At 41.2% G+C, this 16,397-nt stretch overlaps 1 protein-coding gene across 3 annotated transcripts in view; it reads right to left on the bottom strand.

Moving 5' to 3' along the window:
• Window positions 1–9,712: 9,712 nt before the first annotated feature.
• The window catches only part of clk4b (CDC-like kinase 4b), a 52,293-nt gene continuing 45,608 nt past the window's right edge, over window positions 9,713–16,397 (bottom strand). For 2 of the 3 annotated variants that reach the window (XM_039005939.1, XM_039005938.1), the window contains exons 4-13: window positions 16,202–16,292; window positions 15,806–15,872; window positions 15,597–15,713; window positions 14,326–14,492; window positions 13,815–13,909; window positions 13,335–13,464; window positions 13,176–13,258; window positions 10,988–11,067; window positions 10,766–10,856; window positions 9,713–10,453 (exon numbers count right to left, since the gene is read on the bottom strand). In XM_039005939.1, coding sequence (XP_038861867.1) covers window positions 10,304–10,453; window positions 10,766–10,856; window positions 10,988–11,067; window positions 13,176–13,258; window positions 13,335–13,464; window positions 13,815–13,909; window positions 14,326–14,492; window positions 15,597–15,713; window positions 15,806–15,872; window positions 16,202–16,292 — 1,071 coding nt within the window. In that variant the 3' untranslated portion in view covers window positions 9,713–10,303. The remainder of the gene's footprint in view (window positions 10,454–10,765; window positions 10,857–10,987; window positions 11,068–13,175; window positions 13,259–13,334; window positions 13,465–13,814; window positions 13,910–14,325; window positions 14,493–15,596; window positions 15,714–15,805; window positions 15,873–16,201; window positions 16,293–16,397) is intronic. The other variant, XM_039005940.1, reaches the window with a different exon arrangement.

The raw sequence follows: 16,397 nt of genomic DNA, 5'->3' as shown, positions 1-16,397 counted from the left end.
AGCTTACCGGTTAAGGGGGTCTCATTCATTTTGGGCAACGATTTGGCTGGAGGGAAGGTCGTGCCAAATCAGGTCATTTGTAAGGAACCCAGAGTAGAGGAACCTGATGGGGTATCAGAGTGTTCCCAGCGTTTGCCATTACACGTGCTGTCTAAGAAAGTCGCCGAGAGCAAGTCTAGTGTTGAGGATGATGTCTGCGATCCCACCATGGACGATCTGTCTGAGATGTTTATGGGTGAACCCTAACCCTTGACCTCTCCTTTGAAAACCCCAAAGGTGAGGCGAGTTTGTTGGACACCTGAAGGAAGAGGGTCCCTCCATGTGACATTTCGATGTCTAGAAAGCAGCTGATTGCGGAACAGAGTAAATATGTTTCCCTCTCCCCTCCTTTTGCTGAGATACTTTGTGTGGGTTACTTTGACAGAGACGGTGTTCTAATGATAAAATGGCGTTCTCGCACCACTTCTGGGCAAGACGATTGGCCCAGTGTATGTCAAATTGTCATTCCAGTTACGCTTTGACAAGAGATACTGAGGTTGGCTCACGATGGAAGTATGACAGGCCATCTTGGGGTCAACAAGACGTATGACCGTATCTTGCGTAACTTATTCTGGCCTGGTCTGAAACAGGATGTTATGGCTTACTGTAAATCCTGTTGTGTTTGCCAGCGGACGTGTAAACCAAACCAAGCTGTACCGGTTGCACATTTGCAGCCTATTTCTGCTTTTAACTAACCTTTCAGCAGGGTTCTGGTGCTTTGTGTTGGTCCTTTGCCCAAAGCAAAGAGTGGTAAACTGTTTTTCTTGACCATTATGTGCGCTGCCACTTGTTTCCCGGAGGCCATTCCAATGAAGAAAATCCTGGCTCCCAGTATTGCTAAGGCCCTGGTGAAATTATTTTCAACGTTTGGACTTCTGCAGATAGTGCAGGTGCAGTCAGACCAAGGTTCAAATTTCATGACAAAGGTCTTGCAGGAAGTGCTACAGCAATTGGGTGTTACCCATTGCCCCTCTAGTGCCTACCACTCAGTCTCAAGGTGCTCTTCAGAGATTTCATCAGACTTTGAAGTCTATGTTGAGAGTTTACTGCTTTGAGTTTGAGAAAGAATGGAATGAAGGGGTCCCTCTTGAGCTGTTGGCAGCATGTGAGGTTGTTCAGGAATCTCTTGATTTTAGTCCGAATTAATCAAATCAAATCAAAGTTTCTTTGTCACGTGCGCCGAATACAACAGGTGTAGACATTAGTGAAATGCTTACTTACAGGCTCTAACCAATAGTGCAAAAAAAGGTATTAGGTGAACAATAGGTAGGTAAAGAAATAAAACAACAGTGAAAAGACAGGCTATATACAGTAGCGAGGCTATAAAAGTAGCGAGGCTACATACAGACACCGGTTAGTAAGGCTGATTGAGGTAGTATGTACATGTAGATATGATTAAAGTGACTATGCATATATGATGAACAGAGAGTAGCAGTAGCGTAAAAGAGGGGTTGGCAGGTGGTGGGTGGGACACAATACAGAAGGCCCGGTTAGCCAATGTGCGGGAGCACTGGTTGGTCGGCCCAATTGAGGTAGTATGTACATGAATGTATAGTTAGTGATTATGCATATATGCTAAACAGAGTAGCAGCAGCGTATTATTACTCGTCTTTGGACATCATGTCAGAAGTCCTTTGAGCTTGCTGAGAGAGAGGTTGTTGCAGGGCAACACCTTAAAAACAAACAAAAAAATCTGTTGAAGCACGTTAGCGCTTTTCAATACAGATTACACCGCACCTGTGAGTTTGCCAGTGAGCATCTGGAGAAGGCGCAAACGAAAATGAAAGTTTGGTACGATCGGTAGGACCGAAACCGCACTTTCGTTGTAGGTGATTTGTTTAAAACCTCTCTGGGATATGTGGGACGGTAGCATCCCACCTGGCCAACATCCAGTGAAAATGCAGAGCGCCAAAATCAAATAAATTACTATAAAAATTAAACTTAAAATTAAACTTCATGAAATCACACATTCAATATACCAAATTAAAGCTACACTTGTTGTGAATCCAGCCAATGTGTCAGATTTCAAAAATGCTTTACGGCGAAAGCAAACAATGCTATTATCTGAGGATAGCACCCCAGCTAACAATCACAGACCATCATATTTCAACACTCCCGGCGCGATACAAAACGCAGAAATAAAGATATAATTCATGCCTTACCTTTGACGAGCTTCTTCTGTTGGCACTCCAATATGTCCCATAAACATCACAAATGGTCCTTTTGTTCGATTAATTCCGTCGATATATATCCAAAATGTCCATTTATTTGGCGCGTTTGATCCAGAAAAACACTGGTTCCAACTTGCACAACGTGACTACAAAATATCTCAAAAGTTACCTGTAAGCTTTGTCCAAACATTTCAAACTACTTTTGTAATACAACTTTAGGTATTTTTTTTACGTAAATAATCAATAAAATTGAAGACGGGATGATCTGTGTTCAAGACCGGAGGAAAACAATGTGTAGCATGCTTTCTGGTCACGCGCCTCTAACAAACAGTACACTTCACTGGAGCCTCATTCTGAACATGGCTACTTCTTCATTTCTCAAAGGAAAAACCTCAACCAATTTCTAAAGACTGTTGACATCCAGTGGAAGCGATAGGAACTGCAGGAAGGTCCCTTAGAAATCTGTATTCCCAATGAAAACCCATTGAAGAGAGAGTGACCTCAACAACAACAAAAAATCTGAATGGTTTGTCCTCGTGGTTTTGCCTGCCAAATAGGTTCTGTTATAGTCACAGACATGATTCAAACAGTTTTAGAAACTTTAGAGTGTTTTCCATCCAATACTAATAATAATATGCATATATTAGCATCTGGGACTGAGTAGGAGGCAGTTCACTCTGGGCACGCTTTTCATCCAAACGTGAAAATGCTGCCCTCTATCCTAGAGAAGTTAACACTTTTTTGGTTACTACATGATTCCATGTGTGTTATTTCATAGTTTTGATATCTTCACTATTATTCTACAATGTAGAAAATAGTAAAAATAAAGAAAACCCCTTGGATGATTAGGTGTTTCCAAACGTTTGACTGGTACTGTACATACATTTATAAATTGTTGACAGCCAGTAGACATCATGTTTATATTGCAGAAATTGACACGTTTAAGATGATTCTTTTGTGCAATGGATGTTGTTTTCTGTTGGTGCTGAGCAAGTAGGATATATTTGCTGTCTTAAGGGGGAAGGTGTTACAGGCGTTGATTTTTCCATTATCTTTCGACGTTGGACTTTAGCACGTATGTCACTTTAGCATGTAGGGCGCACCGATTGGTGTCACCTTGTTAGTCAGTATGTGTTCCACCTGTGTTGGTTTGCCATCTAATTAGTGGGAAGGTGTTTCACCTGTGCTGGCCCAGGTGCTATTTAAGAGTAGCTGTCCCAGTCCTCCAGTTGTCTTGAGAGATGTAAAGGGAATCTCCCCATTTGATTTCTAGAAAAACATTCCTTTGTCTGATTTTGTGGTTTTTGGTTTGCTTCCTGTCTTTAAGTTGGATGTGGGTTTTCCTTTTTCCTTTTATTCCTTTTATAGATGTTTTCTGTATTGGATATATTTACCAATGCAAAAAATTTCCACGGATGGCCACCAATTTTTCAACCCTTGTATTGATCAGCCTGTTGCGTGCTTTGGTGTGTGTTCCCAAACAAGGACCAATTGCGCTCTGAGGTGGCTGATGTTGGTGGGATTTGGAGGAAACAGGGGAAAGAGCCTCAGATCCACAAAGTCTCTTCCACCAGGTGGCTGATGCGATATGTTGGCACGACTGCCATATTGCATCTCCATCCCAAAGCCATTGCTTGGAAGTGTACATCGCCAGACTGCCAAGAACCTTGCCCTCATCCAGGCCAAGGTGGCAAGACGCGGTAGTGATGACACCTTGTTGATCTCTGCACCAGACAGGATGCTCTTGCCAGCATACTTGGTGTCCAACATGTACGCTGTGGCATGTATGGGCTTCAGGCCGAAGTCTTCACGCTTTTTTATGTATTTCAGAACTGCAGTTTCCTCTACTTGGCGCAACAGTGAAGTGGGCAGGGCAGTATGGATTTCTTCTCTTACATCTGCAAGCAAAGTCTGAACATCAGATAGGTAGATTGTTGCTATAACTTGATGACCCTTCACATACCTAACCATTTCCTTGGCTCTCTTGTTTTCAGTGTCATTATGTCCTTGAAGAGCAGATTCAATGTATGAGCAGCACAGCCAATAGGTGTGATGTGAGGTTAGGACTCCTTCACGTTAGACCAAGCAGCCTTCATGTTCGCAGCATTGTCTGTCACCAGTGCAAATACCTTCTGTGGTCCAAGGTCATTGATGACTGCCTTCAGCACATCTGCAATGTAGAGACAGGTGTGTCTGTTGTCCCTTGTGTCTGTGCTATTGTAGAATACTGGTTGAGGGGTGGAGATGATGTAGTTAATTATTCCTTGCCCACGAACATTCGACCACCCATCAGAGATGATTGCAATACAGTCTGCTTTCTATATGATTTGCTTGACCTTCACTTGAACTCTGTTGAACTCTGCATCCAGCAAATTAGTAGATAAAGCATGTCTGGTTGGAGGGGTATATGCTGGGCAAAGAACATTCAGAAATCTCTTCCAATACACATCGTCTGTGAGCATCAGAGGTGAACCAGTTGCATACACAGCTCAAGCAAGACATTCATCAGCATTTCTCTGACTACGTTCCTCCATTGAGTTAAAAAAAAACGTGTGATTCCAGGAGGACGATGAGCTGTTGCTATCGATAAGGTGTCTGATTCATCATTTTCACCTCGAATAGAAGTAGAGGGACTTTTGTCAGAGGTTGCTTGTTGTGAGCGCTGAGGCAACTTTATGCACTTGGCCAGATGATTCCGCATCTTTGTTGCATTCTTCACATATGATTTGGCATAGTATTTGCAAATGTACACAGCTTTTCCATCAACATTATCTGCAGTTGAAATGTCTCCACACATCAGATAGTACCCGTGGCATTTTCCTGTAAAGATTATTATTTTTTATTTTTTTTTAAACAAATACAATTCCATGTACAAATAAATAGTTAACCAGTTAGTTTAAACAACTCCTTTGTAAAATAAATGTTTTAAAATGAAACATGTATGGAAACGGGTGAATTAACACTCCTCAGTTAGCAGGCTCAAGCAAGCTAAAACCCACATGATTGTAAAAACTAACTAGCAGAAATTGTTAACAAGTTAGAAATGATTTAAACACACTTTGCTGTAGGCTACTATTTACTAGTTAACAAAAAAATCATGTATGTCGTATAAAATATATTCACCCCACCCAGTATTGTAATCAAAACTTACCAGAAAGCATGTAGTCCTTGGCTCAGACAGTGTAGTAGTGTGGGCTCAATAACATCTCATTAGTGTGCAAGATCTTGAGAATCAGCTGCACATGTGATGGAAGAATGCACTGTGCATGCAGAGGGTTGCAATTCCATTGAATTGGGGATAGTTTAACCAAAATATGCCACAAGACCTAGAATTGCCTTATGTGTATCCCACAAAAAAGGTTCACTGTTATAAGTTAACTTTTTTTGATGAATTTAAGCAAAATTCCAGGACTTAACTTCCCATGGAAAATTTCCAGGAAAAGTTCTGGAAATTAACTGGAAAGTTTCCAACCCTTTGCAACCCTAATTCAGACCCTTTACTCTGTACTTTGTTGAAGCCCCTTTGCCAGTGATTACAGCCTCGAGTTTTCTTGGGTATGACACTACAAACTTGGCACACCTGTAATTGGGGAGATTCTCCCATTCTTCCCTGCAGACCCTCTCAAGCTCTGTCAGGTTGGATGGGGAGTGATGCTGGACAGCTAGTTCCAGGGCTCTCCAGAGATGTTCGATCAGATTCAAGTCCGGGCTCTGGCTGGGCCACTCAAGGACATTCAGAGACTTGTCCCAAAGCCACTCCTGCATTGTCTTGGGGTCGCTGTCCTGTTGGAAGGTGGACCTTTGCCACCAGTCTGAGGTTCTGAGCACTCTGGAGCAGGTTTTCATCAAGGATCTCTCTGTACTTTGCTCTGTTCCACATTCCCTCGATGCTGACTAGTCTCCCAGTCCCTGCCGCTGAAAAACATCCCCACAGCATGATGCTGCAACCACCATGCTTCACCGTAGGGATGGTGTCAGGTTTCCTCCAGATGTGATGCTTGGCATTCAGACGTTCAATCTTGGTGTCATCAGACCAGATAATCTTGTTTCTCATGGTCTGAGAGTCTTAAGGTGCTTTTTGGCAAACTCCAAGCGGCTGTCATGAGCCTTTTACTGAGAAGTGGCTTCTGTCTGGCCACTCTGCCATAAAGGCCTGATTGGTTCTCCAGTCTCCACAGAGGAACTCTGCAGCTGTGTCAGTGACCATTGGGTTTCTTGGTCACCTCCCTGACCAAGTTCCTTCTCCCCTGATTGCTGAGTTTGGCAGGGCAGCCAGCTCTAGGAAGAGTCTTGGTGGTTCCAAATGTCTTCCAATGAAGAATGATTGAGGCTACTGTGTTCTTGGGGACCTTCAATGCTGCAGAAGTGTTTTGGTACCCTTCCCCAGATCTGTGCCTCGACACAATCCTGTTTCGGAGCTCTACGGATAATCCCTTCGACCTCATGGCTTGGTTTTTGCTCCGACATTCACTGTCAACTGTGGGACCTTATATAGACAGGTGTGTGCCTTTCCAAATCATGTCCAATCAATTGAATTTACCACAGATGGACTCCAATCAAGTTGTAGAAACACCTCAAGCATGATCAATCGAAACAGGATGCACCTGAGCTCAATTTCGAGTCTCATAGCAAAGGGTCTGAATACTTATGTAAATAAGGTATTTCTGTTTTTATTTTTAATACAGTTGCAAAAATGTCTAAAAACCTGTTTTCGCTTTGTCATTATGGGGTATTGTGTGTAGATTGAGGATTTTTATTTATTTAATCAATTTTAGAATAAGGCAACAAAATGTGGAAAAATTCAAGGGGTTTCTGAATGCACTGTTTATTATGTTGACCATTAACAGGCTTAGCAAAAATAACACTTTGCAAATAGATGTGCTTATATGCCTAACGTAAACTCACCCCATTCCGTACAAATGTGCGCAACCGCAACATTCAAACGAGGCTACAAAGAAAACTAATGGGACTGTAGCGACTGTGTTGACTTCAAAATCGGGAGTGTGAACTAGATTTCTATTCAAGCGTTGATCGACATGGTAATGGCTCTATAGTATTGGAGAAAAGTTGAAAAAACAGACCCTCCGTTACATCGTGACGTGTCATGTCGTAACGTACAGCACGCATAAAGCAACTATTTCTGTCTTACAATCACTCTCCACCAGGTGTAGCACTTCTCTCATCGTTTAAAAACAAGAAATGGACAGTGACAGGGGTAAGGGGGGATACCTAGTCATTTTTTGCGTCATCATTGCATGCGATCAGCTGTTTACTTCTAGGATCACTTTAGCACCGCCCTAAAAACCGATTCAAATTCGACACAAACCTTCAATTAGGTATGTAATGACACATTATATAAACTCTTTATAGTGTTTTATTTACATTTTAGAGGCGATAAGGTGATAAGTTGGGCAGATCGAGTGAAAAAAAAGCAATTTTCCCACACAACATCTCTCCTTCTCACTATCACGCATTAGTTTCGCTTCCCCACCCGCCATTTTTAAAAAGACCCAACGGGGCTCATTGCCTGCTTGAATTATGCAGAAACGGGCAGCGTTTAGGTCATGTAATTGATTCTGTTGGAAAGGGGAGAAATTGTGCTTTACAATGGTATTGACATTACAGTTGATCTGGAAGTATTACGTTTTTGGGGCGCTAAAATAAGGGCAATTGTACGGACCAAGGCGATGTACGAGTTTACGTTATACCTGAGCATTGTCTTCCTCGGAATAGTTTTCAATTGAATAACACTAATTAAAATTATGACTACTTTGTTGAACTGTTTGAGAAAAGTCAAGTTGACTGATAATGTAATAGTAAACCATTTAATATTTTAAATTCCTTCTATCAACCGGGGAGTAGAAGCCACCTTTCATAGAGTAGGAAACATACCTGGAGGACAGGAGCACTCTTGAATGACCTCCCTGGCAGTGCGAAGTTTGGGCAGTGCTATGGTCAGTCTCTGAAAGGGGACAACAAGAATGCACAATGCATAATGTTTCTTTGAATATAGGTTAAATGTAAGATATAAGTAGTGGTAGAGTAGTGGTAGTAATGGACAAGCATTTTTGAATGGATCTCGAATTTGGAGATCAGTCTGAATTAAGGCGTCAAATTAGTAGTTAGCCTAGAGACTAATCATGTTACATAAAGGGCTGTCAGAGCTAATCAGTCCATTTTTAATCAGGATTAATCGAATTGTCTGAAAGCATTCAAAATACACTGAAAACATACAAATGCATAATCTATACAGCTAAAAACAAATATATCTATATAGTTAAAAACAATGCGATGTCACAACAAGTTGACTTTGAGGTTAAAGAAAGTGTGCTTCATCAATTTACCTGATTTTACTTACTGTTACTTTGGACAAAATCAAGAAGTGAATATTCTTGTAATGCTTTTTGTATAAAAAATCTTAAAATTACAGCTCAATTTGAGCAAATTCTGAATTGGCGTTTAATCGTGATTAATCAGAGCAAATCCTGCAATTAATTCGTTTTTTTAACAACCCTAGTTACTTGATTATGGTGATCAGCTACCACAATGCTGTCACAATGCTTTAAAAAAAAAAAAGGCAACCTTACTGTATTCGAAAATGTGAGAAATCATCCTTCAAAATATTGCATTTGCATCAGTCTGATACATGTTTATCTTTATTACAATTTTAAGTCATCCTCACCTCTTGCACAAGTTTTTCAATGATATCCTGGAGACCAGGTACTGTTCCATTCTCATCCTGCGCGGATGCATCGGGATGGATCAGGAACATTCTCTCCATCTCCAATGTATGCACTCTGTACTCCAGGTAAGATGTCTTGAAGTTGACCAAAAAACAAAACGCCATAGAACACACCGACAGCATGATGCAAAAGACAATTAACAGCCCGCCTAAACAATGTGAAAAGTTTGATTTGAGGCAGTTGATAGATTCCATGGCCTTCTTATTCTCTGATTTTGCGTGGGATCCCATCCTGACGTTGGCAGCCAAAAAACTACCAGAAATAAATTGTAAGCACTTTTCCTGGGTGCTACATTTCCTGCTAGAAATAATTCGATTTTCTTAATGCCACTTTGTTACAGCATCGGCGCCATCACTAGTATGAACGTTTAAATCTCTGAGTATATGTGAATGGGGAGCTGGACGCAACAGTAGCGTGGGCTGTGTAGTTGCGCTCACGCGCTCTCAGGTCGAATGATTTAGACCAGTAAGACACAGACAGGATGCCAAATACCATTCTTAGCACTCCCTGAAGTCCCTTCAATAAAAATAGGCTGCCTGAGAATTCACCTCTAGAATAATGGTGAATAAATGGATGAAAACCTGAATAATTAAACGAATTAAACTCTTATTCTAAACTAACCCAATGAAATGTAATAAAACAAAGCAAAGTAATAACATTCATTGATTTGATATAATCTATTCAATGGTACCGTACTTTGAAAAGAATATTGAAATATAAAATTAACCATTAATGGAAAATAATGGGGGGATTGAAATGTCACACTCAATGTTATTTATTCAAATGTTGTATCAACAAATACATTTTAAAACTTATCAAGGAAAGTGCACTTGTCTATTTCAAATCCCATCTCTTGCATGTGTGGAACTGGAATCTAGTCATGGGATGTTGTATTGCCATCAACTGGATAAATATGACTACTACAAGTAGACCAACAGACTGCATTCTTATCACTGTTTGTCTTACTGACCATGCTGCCTTGAAAATGACCAGAAAATATGTCTAGCAATCAATCAACTTTAATGAGCAATAAGTTTTTCCCGATGTCAAATGTGGCTGACAATATTCTATGTCAAATCAATTAATCTGAAGTTTAAAAAAAAAATGTAAAAGGGGGTTAGTTCAATGTGAAGGAACACAATTTTGAGAACATAGTAAACAAATTTATTCACAAATCAGAAGGGATCAAGAGGATTCACAAGTTAAATAAATTAAATCTGAAGCAGGCAGGTAAGCTCAATCGGTATGTAAACAAGGGTAATAATCTCATAGATAGCGGACTGATGCAGTCTATAAAAGTCTCCCTTGGAGTAGAGAAATGTAGAGTAGTGCGTGCTGTGGTCTTCAGGGTCACTTTTTCCTCTCCTTCCTCATGGGGTGGAAGAATGGATGCCAGATGGCCTCTTCCAGGGTGAGCCTCCTGGACACGTCATACTCCATCATACTGTGGATCAAGTCAAATAGCTGCTCGTGGTCTGAGCTCCTGGAGGACATGTATTGCTAACGGGACAAGAGAAACGGTACATGTTAGAAACAGCATCTAGTTGTTGTACAGTATTTCATGTGTGCAGATCAATTGAGGTTGTTCCAGTGATTGTATTGTGGAATTTCTGATTCACAAAAGGGTGCTTGCTAGTTGCTACTGAATTGATTGATTTTTATAAACTAGTAAAACATTTTTTTTTAAAGAACACAGTACATACATTTTATTAAATGGGACAGTACGATCAAGTCAGTGACTTACTTCCATTGTGGTCCCTATTGTGCATGGTGCTTATCATACAGGTAACTGTAATAGTGTTTGAGTTTTACCTTGAGTGGTTTGCAGTGCTTCCTCACATATCTCCCCGAGGAACTGTGTTCATCCCAGTCCAGCCGGTCATGATGCACATACCGCCGCTTCCTGGGGGACCATTTAAAAACATACATTTACACACTCTTACTTGACAACAACCATTTGTCAATGATCATCTAAATCTTGAAATTGAGACTCAGGGTTATCAACCAAAAATCATCAACAAACACTAAACATACTTGGTTTTCTGTAGCAGGTGGACAGGTATGGGCCCCAGAACCCTCTCCATCATGGCCAGGTGTTCTTTGCTGTCATGCGTCTGAAATTTCACAAAGTTAAAGTCCCCCCCAAAAAATTAGCCTGGTCCCAGATCTGTTTGTGCTTTTGCCTACTCCATGGTCATGACAAAACATAGCATGACAATTCCAGGAGATGGTAAGAGAGTAGAAATAAGGTTGTTACGGTGACTGTGTTACCGCTACAGCAGCAGTCAAATTCTATGTGACCGCTGAGTCAAGGTAACTAGGCTTCTCCAAAACTGCGCTATGCCGCCGCCGCTGGTAATTAGTAGCCTACCAAACTTGCTCACGGACAGTCGCTAATGGCCTGGTACCCAGCGCTCTATTGTCCCTCTAATCATGCTGACATCAATGCAAATGCAATCAAAAATCTAAATCAAACCCTTCATGAGCCCTGGCCCTGTTGCGCAACATTTCTATAGGCTATGTAATTGTGAGAAAAGCTGATGGCCTCTATCAAAAAGTGGATCCATCAGCTTTCCATAGGCTAGGCCTACCTTATTTATTTCTCAACCTTCCTAATATTCAGCACATTGCTTTGCTTTACAACTGTAGTAGCCTACCTGGCTGGCATGAAAATGAACTGCGGGAAAAGCGTCCTCCATTCAATATTTAAGTGCATACGGATGACATATCTATTTTTCCCCCGGCCCCGACAGGTGCATGATAATTGCACATTTTCAATTCAAACTAATTTCACACATTATTTAGTACATGTAAAGACAAAATTGTATTCAGAATAGTCTGAGGGGTGAGAATATTATCACGTTTGAATGATGCCCAGCGTGTGCAGTCTAAGGCAAGAAGCGGCACATACATTTTTTGCACCTTTTTCAAAGCAGTCGCAGGCATCACGTAGCCTAGTTCATAGGCCTATATGTTTTGATAAGGTTTGTATCACAACTAAAGTGGCCGAATAACTAAACGTAGCCTGTACACCCCTGGAACAGGGTGGTTCTTATGAGCCCAGTCAAGTGCAATCGCATGTGAAAACAGTTTTGACTGGCCACTATTTAAAGAGGATCCCAGCTTTCCTCGTGCTGCAATATTATTTGCTCAATTCTTAAAATTAAGGACATGAATCTGCTTTACAACCGGTGTAGCCTACCAGGCATAGCATTTTTTTTTTTATATAACCGCACATAACCTACATTCGCTATTTGAGTGCAGGCTAAGGATGACATGTTACATTTTTTGGTGGGCCATTCTAAATCCAAAATACTTCCACACATTAGTAGACTATATGTAAAAGACCGGATTAAATTGAGGATAGTCTGATGGGTGACAATATTATCAAGTGCTCGTCAAATTTTGAATGAGAGACTTAGGCCAATTGAGATCGCGTGTGACTATTACTGTAGGTCCTGCCTTGGGCCAATCGGTAATTTTGTAAATGAAGGATCTCTATGGCAAGATACATCATTCACACGAGTTGTCAAAATCGGGCCAGTGCTCTCAGATATCGCATGTGACTAACGTACGAACGGAGAGTGATCCACAGTCCCCTCCCCGAGTTCATGGGGGAGAATTCACTTTGTTAAGTGCTCAACACAGAACAGTGTGCAACTATGTGCACACACCCCCGGAAATCATTTGGGAAAAATATAATTTATATTTTATTAAGCTGTGTTCAATTATATTCTTCTTACTATAAAATAATGCCAGAAGAATTAAGCTAATTTTGTCTGCTATATGAACTAGTGCAGCCCACAGCAATATGGCATAGCCAGATCAGGGCCTGATATTAGGATGACTCAGAATATGCCATTCTATTCTTCTGAAATAGGCTACATTTTCTTCAAACCATAATGTTTCTTTAGACCTGCCCAAAATAAATAATGGATTTATTGTGTTGGTGTCGGCTGTGTGGGATTTATTAGTCTCCACATCAGTAGCTTGTAGGCTGTGTGTGGAAGCCCGGAGATGCTAAACATGTTTATGTTAATTAACGGTCATTTACCATGAGACTGGCAGTTATTTGCATGACAGTTACCAGCTGACAATTTCATGACCGCCACAGCCCTAAGCAGAAAGACTGGCACCCAGGCTACAAAAATGCCAGGAAGGCAATTGTATCAGTACAAATATTTTTGCTGAAAGAAGCTACCTCTACTGCTCCTGTACCTACCTGGAACAGTGTTAACCCAAGGTAGTACTCTAGGAGAATGCAGCCCAGACTCCACACATCACATGACTGATTCCACCCCAGCTCTGTGAAAACAAACATTACAACAATTTAGACTTGCATTCTTCACTTTCACCAACACATTGGTTTCTCGCCACTTACCAAGGATGACCTCCGGTGCTCTGTAATGGCGGGTGGAGACCACGGAGGTGTGGTGCTCGTGGTCAAAGGTGGCGTTACCAAAATCCACCACTTTCACATCTAGGTTCTTCAAAGTTCTCTCATCCCGTTTCTGCATTTGAAAACACAAGACATTTATTACACGCCGTCTGCTGCAGAGGTCCATACTGACTGGAGGGGACTGGGTAGGGGTGCGCCGATCTGGACCTACTGACTGGAGGGGACTGGGTAGGGGTGTGCTGTTCTGGCCATACTTGTATCCATAAATTGACCGTTGACAGTTGGATTGGATGATACTCATGACTGGAAAAACTGAAGTGTTTTAAAATGCGTAAATAAAGGTTGTCAATATCTAAATCGTCTCCCTGCACGTTTTTAGACCAGGAAAGCTACAGATCAGCAGCAATGGACGTGTGTGTGTGTATATGTGTGCTCTCAACTTGCAGTGGTCAGACAACTTACCATTTTGGCATTGTATTCCATGTCATAGTCAGAATTGACAAAGAGAATGTTCTCTGGCTTCAGGTCAGTATGGGTCAGTTTATTTCGATGCAGAACTATAAAACAAAAATTAGTGTAGGTGTTACGATACCTTCCTTTGTTCCTAAATTCCAATCTACATGAAGAAAACTATCCACCATCTGATGGTATAGAGCACACCGTGCAAGTTACAATGATTTCAAATTAAGATAATTAGTATTAGGTTATTCAAATTCGACACTTGATGTTCAAATCAATATACAGAAATAGAACTTCCCATTTCCATGTTGCTTTTTCTAAACACATCAAGCTGTATATTGTATCTATTTACATTTAACCAGAAAAGTCCCATTGAGACAGGGAGTCTCTTTTACAAGGGAGACCTGGCCAAGAAGGCAGCAGCAGTCATCACAATAAGAGACGATTCGGCCTACAGGGAAAAAAAGGTACACTCCTCCTGAACAGAGTTTTGCACCACCAGAGTTTTACTCACAGGACACAGCTCTGAATATCTGGTAGGCCATGTGTCTGATCTGGTCCACAGTGAAAGGCATGAAGCCGTTCTCCTTCAGAAAGTCAAAAGTGCTGAGACCCAGAAGTTCAAACACAATGCAGATGTGGCCATGGTAATCGAACCAGTCCAGCATACGCACACAGCCACTGTATGAGGGCAATAAGAAAACACATTAACACAAATATTCCCTCTTTTTTTGGGACACTGAGCACATTTTTGGTCTTGTGAGTGGAATCTTGAACATTGTGAGAATTTTGTGCAACTTTCGGCACACGTTTACAATGAACACAGACAGTACCCTTACAGTTTTAGACAGCAGCCAATTTGAGCATAATGTAACCAATGGAGCAAATCCCATAACACTTCCACATGGAAATAGCTTTTGATTTCTATGATGTAGCCTACAGTAGCCTATATGTGCTGTTCAATGCAGGCCTACATTGCATGAGACTTTTAAAAACGTTTTTACATGAAGGGCTTGACATTAATTCATGATTTTTTACTTGGTCTGTAACATGGGCCAAATAGGTGACTACATTGTATTGATGCAAAAAAAAAAAAAAAAAAAAAAACACTTTACTAAATACAATTAATTACCATACAATGAATTAGACAATGTAGGCTATCCCTCTGCCTACTGGCTTATTTGCATATTAGAGGCCCGTCAAAAGACAAAACTGCCCATTTAATTAAGACATAAGCTTTTTTTAACAGACTGGCTTTTCAAAGAGAGCTTGAATTGTAGCCTATATATTGCACTCTTGTAGGAAGCAGTAATTCCCCATTACTGACCTATACTTAATTATAACTGGGCTAATAACTATCAAAGAATATCAACAAATGTGCACGCGCATGGCTATGTGCTCTGATCTGAAAAGCCCATTCACTCATGAGTGATTGAAAGACCGCTCGACGAGCGGCTACCCCTCCGCCTACAACTAAATCACAAACTCAATATTGCAAAGTTAGATTTGGTTAGGTTTGTTGCATTGAAAAAAGGGGCTGATATAATGTTGTTTCAATCACAGAAAAAACAATCTATATAGTGCAAACTAACGGGGCGAACTCAGTGAAGTTCAATCTCTCGGGTCGCCTGGCAGTCCTGGAGGAAGTGCGCAGCCACGCGCAGCTTAGAGGGAACATTGATTACCACCTGTTCGTATATCACCTCCAATCAGCTAAGCAGCTGGTCAGAGGTATATAAGAATGTTGTAGGCTAAAATGTGTGTCCCTTAGTCCCGGTTGCTCACAAGGTTCTCTCGTCGTCCAGGGAGTTCATCTGTTCCAGCACCTCTACCTCAGACATAGCAGCCTCCCGGTAACGATCAATGTTCTTAATGATCTTCAGCGCCACCCTCGTGTCATCACTACAAAAGCAGAGGTCGACAGAGAGAAGTGTAATGCCATGAGTGTAAACCCATTCGGTTGGCCTGAACAAGAAATGAACGATGTTACTTACTTCGGTTTGTCGATACATTCCACCACTTTCCCGAATGCCCCTTCTCCTAAAGTGGATACAATCTCATCTGAAGGGGCAAAGGAGAAGCTGTTAGTACATCAGAACAGAGCATCTACAACACAAGAACAGATAATTAGACTAGCAGCTGTCTACACCACAGCTACTCACTCTGGCTACATAGCATGTGTCACTTCACTCCTATTACTAGGAAACTACTGCAATAATAGTTCTCTAGCCTTACTGCTAATAGACGGATAGAGAAAAAAAAATCTTCCAAATCTTTACAATATTTCTTAAAAGATTCCAATGCCCCGAAGCTATACCCTACCTACACTGACATAATTCAAACATACATCAGACAAAAGGGTTACAGAAAGAAAGGTTTGTGTTCTATACATCTTGCTTTTAGTACGAGTCCATTGTGATAGATCAGGTGACCCTCCTCATCATCCTCAAAACTTCTGGATCTCTTCCTGCGGTGACTCCTCTGGAGAGGGGGGGTTCATGGCCAACCGCATCACCACCATGATCATCATAAACCCGCCAGAACCAGGCCAGAATGCGCCAATCATTCATTCAGCGGGAGGAAGTT

This window comes from Salvelinus namaycush, chromosome 12, assembly GCF_016432855.1.
Source record: "Salvelinus namaycush isolate Seneca chromosome 12, SaNama_1.0, whole genome shotgun sequence".
NCBI lineage: Eukaryota > Metazoa > Chordata > Actinopteri > Salmoniformes > Salmonidae > Salvelinus > Salvelinus namaycush.
The sequence above is the reverse complement of the archived record's forward strand: the minus strand, read 5'-3'. Positions and strand labels throughout refer to the sequence as shown.